The sequence below is a fragment of the Sitophilus oryzae genome, unplaced genomic scaffold (genome assembly GCF_002938485.1).
Source record: "Sitophilus oryzae breed Bouriz unplaced genomic scaffold, Soryzae_2.0 scaffold_2016_pilon_pilon, whole genome shotgun sequence".
Classification (NCBI taxonomy): domain Eukaryota; kingdom Metazoa; phylum Arthropoda; class Insecta; order Coleoptera; family Curculionidae; genus Sitophilus; species Sitophilus oryzae.
The window spans coordinates 1-4646 of NW_022146743.1; the positions used below are offsets into that span (position 1 = coordinate 1).

Sequence of the window (4646 nt, forward strand, 5' to 3'; positions counted from 1 at the left end):
CGACCCTCCTAATCTAGATACAGGAGCTGAAGAAAAAGATCAATACAAGGTAATATAATTTAATACATATATTTTTTCATATATTTAAAATAAAATAAATAAATTAAGGTCCTAAATTTATGTTATTCTACCTTATAGGCGTACGGCAAAACTTTCAGAAAAATGATAACGGACTGTTTACAAAAAGAGGCGGCCAAGAGGCCAACGGCCGCCGAACTCTTGAAGCACCCCTTTTTCAAGAAGGCCAAGGACAAGAAATACCTGCAACAAACGCTGATTGCCATCGGCCCCAGCTTAGAGACAAGAGTACAAAAGGTTTGGGATCTGCGCAACTCTCTCTATTACATTATGCCTTTGTATTGTATTGCAGGCTTCGAGAAGACAACCTGGCGCTTCGGGCAGGCTGCACAGGAAAGAGACGGGGTGGGTGTGGTCCAGCGAGGACGAGGACGGAGACGATTCGAGCGACAGCGATTCTGACGTTAAACCCATGAACACGCTGGTATCGGCCGGGTCTTCTGGGTCGGACCATGAGAGTAGTGAGAGTGAACCTCCGCCAGTAAATCTGGTATTAAGGATGAGGTAAGTCTTGTTGATATCATTAGAAAATTGGAAATTTTTCGAAATCTTAACAACTATATAAACTACGCGGGTCTGTCAGCTCGCGATACGAAAAAAAATTGTACAGAAAATTAATTTTTAAATAAATTATGCCTAAGCACAAAAGTGCAAAAATATATTACTGACTTTATGTCAAATGTATCAAATTCAACGAGTGTACCGATTGTTGCTCGGTATAATATAATTTCTTGCGAGGTATTACTTTTTATATTATTTGCGATGTTTGAAAAAAATAGCATGTTCTATTTGTAGTAAAAATGTACTTTTTGTGCCTCCCCTTAAATGTCAGACATACAGCCTCGCCATAAAAAAGTATCATTTTTACTCCCCATAAAACAATGTGCTATTTTTTTGAAAATATAAGACAAGACTTGGTTTCGGGCTTTAAATAATAGGCGTTTGTTTTGTACTTATCTGCGACAGTGTAGAAAAAAGCTGAAATCCTTTTAATATTTCACAATGAAAAAAAAAAGCGGCATCCAGATGTTTTGGAAAGAAATAAAAGACAGCGATCTTTATTTCCAAACCAATTCCGGCGCCGTTTTTTCGATCCTCTGGTACTAATAACTAATTAACTACTTAATATTCCTTCCTAATCCATTCCTTACCCATTTTAGAGAACTGGAACGATCCATTCCATTTAGGTTAGTCCTCCCTTGTCCTGCCAAATCCGTAAATTGTTTTATTACTGTTATTATTATTGAGAATTTTACGTTTATTTTTATATTTCATTTTCTAGGAACGCGAAACGGGAACTAAACGATATTCGATTCGAGTTTGCCGTTGGAAAAGATTCCGCAGAAGGAATTGCAAGCGAATTGGTGGGCGCTGGTCTGGTTGATGGCAAAGATATAACACCTATATCACAGAATTTGCAAAAACTTATCGATCAAAGGCACGCTGTTAAAGTGGTGACGTTCCAATTGGTAAGTTTTGTTTAATAATTTATACAGTATATGTCAAAAAATGCAACAAGTCGACAAAACATTATTTAATACAATATATTTTTTGTCTCGTAAAAAATAAAAATGTCATTTTGTAAGATACGTTTTTTCTATAGACCATTTCTAAGTAAGTTTCAGTTGTTTACACATTTGATTGAGAGACGGTAATTAAAAATATTGCAATTGGTATTTTTGTTTGATTGATTTGCTTTGGCCCAAGAAAAGTTAACCTAATAGGTCTGCTCATTCAGCCAAAAGTGTCCGCCAGGTGCATGCGAAAACTACTCGCTTTGTGACGTCATTGTAGTCCTGGTCATGGTTATTTTAGTCCTTATCCGGCAACCAATAATACACGCACGTGCATTTTTGGTTGCCGAATGCAAAACGTTCATTATATGTTCATTATTTAGTTTATTTATTTAAACACCTTATATGTATGCAGTATAGAAAATTAACTGTATAAATTGTATTAAATACTCGGATAATGCATTTTTAAGAACAGCAGTTCCCAGCATCACCTTTTGCAGGCATTCTTTTTAGAGTATGTATTTCCATATTTTGCTTTAAAATAATTAATAAACAATATGGTAGGCACTTAGTAAGCACTTTGTCACAATCCACAACACAAAATGAACGTATTTATACACTCTATAGCTCTAAAAACTTTAAAAACACCTTTTTCACATTTAAAATTGACAAAGTAATTATCTCAAAATTTCTCAGCTGTTATTCTGATAAGTTTACTATAGACAACTAGAATACACACTATCTTGACAAGGACTACAATGACGTCACAACTGTCTATATTAGTTTACCGTTCTTGGCTTTGGCCTATGTCATTCACAGACATTTTTACTTTTCATTTTTATCATTTTACCTAAGTTTTTAAGAGTCTATTACGCTGTACTGTTCGAGTTGCTCTCAGGGGTTGGGTAAAGCGGAAATTAGAGCCCTATAAGTTAACTATTTTTATTAACATTTTTAATAACTACCAACATTTATTGACAACGTAAAATAAAGCAACAAATGATCGAGTCTACCCTACACCATATTTTTACACGTTTTGAATAAAATTAGATTAAACGATTAGATAAAATTAGATTCAAAGCATAAAATAATCTTAGAAAGTCACAACAAACCTATCATCTAATACTATTTGTTCCAAACTTTTTTACTGGTATGATGAAATATGTATAAAAATATTTTATTTTTTTACAGAATTCAAGTATTGGCAGTAATGAGACCCCGGATGATAAGGCGTTAATTGGATTTGCTCAGATCTCAATTACAGACTGAAAGAGACTGGATATCAAATATATTATTTTTTCTTGATACATACCAATTTTCTCCCTGGAATCTACTGACCATTGTACATGTTTTAGATGATTTTTAGAGGATCTGGAAGGATTTCGTTTTATTTTTATTGTGTTTTAGCAATTTAAACTTAATTTATATATTATTATTAGCGAAATTATTTTATATTTGTAGTTTTTCACATTTATTTATTTTATTTTATGTCTACTAACTTCCATATTCTCCTTTATATATGTGAGGCCTAAGGTTTAAAGAATGTATGTAACTTTTTTTATAATTAAATTAAGATAGTCTTCTTACAGATCAAAACTGAAGTGTTGTTTGGTCAATAGATTTCAAGTATAGTTGTACTTAAAAGTTCCATGAAATTCGCAGTTTTAATTAGACTTTCCTATAATATTGTAAGTTTTTGAGATTTTACAATGTATTTTTTCTCTATAGTATGTCAAAAACTTTCTATTTTTCCTTGTAATTACAGAATACCTTGGATAGATGATTTTTTTGCATTTTGCTTATCATTTCAAAGGAATATTAGTTTACTGTTTCTAGTAGGCTTTTTGGTGGGCATGTCAACGATATCCTAATTGACTACTATGCAAGAAAAATGTGTATTTATATGGGGAATGAGGGGGGGCTAAAAATGTATATAATATATTTATTCCAAATAAATCTAGCTGCATTTTTGAAGTACTTTATTTGGTAATGGTGTGGATCCGGTGGCTGACCTTGAAACGAGTTTTTGCTGCATATAGTCACAGACACTACGCATGCGCACATCTTCGATGTTGCCAAATTGCGAGTTATTTTGGAATTATTTTCAGTAGAAAACAAATATGTGCTTTTCAGTGTTTTTTTTGTCAATATATACCGTATGATCGAAAAAACGGCGTCCAGTTGGCTGGGAAATGACGATTGAGGACATTTTCATAAAATGACAGCGATCTTCATTTCATAGTCATTGCTGACGCTATTTTTTTTTCAATCATAGTACGCGGTATATTATTTTAATATTTCGCACAACACGTGAACGCTTATTATGTATTTTTATAGTCAATAAAATTATATAGAAATAAAACTCTAGATTCCTATCTAGATTATTATGCTACGTTTAAAAAGTGCTTTATTAAAAATTCGGGAAATTAAAAGGGATGTGTCCAAGTTTTTTCTTTTTTTTAAGCTGTAGCTCCATGTCATGTTCATAATAGTTTTTTTTTAACATTTCATCAAAACTACGGAGGCCTTAAAAGGCCTTTTAGCCTCAGCTTCAGCAACATTAACATCATCAGTTACCTTGTTTAATTCTGCTTATACATATATTGCATTAATTTTTCTGCTACATTAAGATTTCTCTATTCTTACACCTAATTTATGTGATTTTCTTAGCATATATGATTTATAAACCATATTTTTCCTAATGGAAGGATGGAATAGGATATGCAAAATTAAGATATTTTAACTTTTATTTTCCAGACCAAGCATAATATATAGTATTAAGATTAAGACATAACAAATATTATAAGAAAGATCTTAATATAAATCACAAACTAAGTCTTAATTTAGTCTTGAATTTCTATTATTATTATTATTCTTATAAAACTAATAAGATCAAAACTCAACCTTCACCATATTGTCAAGATTTGGCATTATAGGAAACAAGAAATTAAGTAAATTAAGAAAAGAATATCAAAGTACACGATATTAAATACTGTAATGTATTCTACGGTACAAACCATCTCCCTTCTAAAGAGAAAAAGATAAAACATAAAG

At 31.9% G+C, this 4646-nt stretch overlaps 1 protein-coding gene across 1 annotated transcript; it reads left to right on the plus strand.

The window, feature by feature from the left end:
- Positions 1-6: 6 nt before the first annotated feature.
- Positions 7-3569, plus strand: LOC115884128 (serine/threonine-protein kinase OSR1-like). Its single transcript, XM_030902627.1, has 5 exons — positions 7-49; positions 139-315; positions 371-582; positions 1361-1547; positions 2784-3569. The coding sequence occupies exons 2-5, from the start codon at positions 163-165 to the stop codon at positions 2859-2861; spliced, it is 630 nt and encodes a 209-aa protein (XP_030758487.1). The 5' UTR covers positions 7-49; positions 139-162; the 3' UTR covers positions 2862-3569.
- Positions 3570-4646: the final 1077 nt, after the last annotated feature.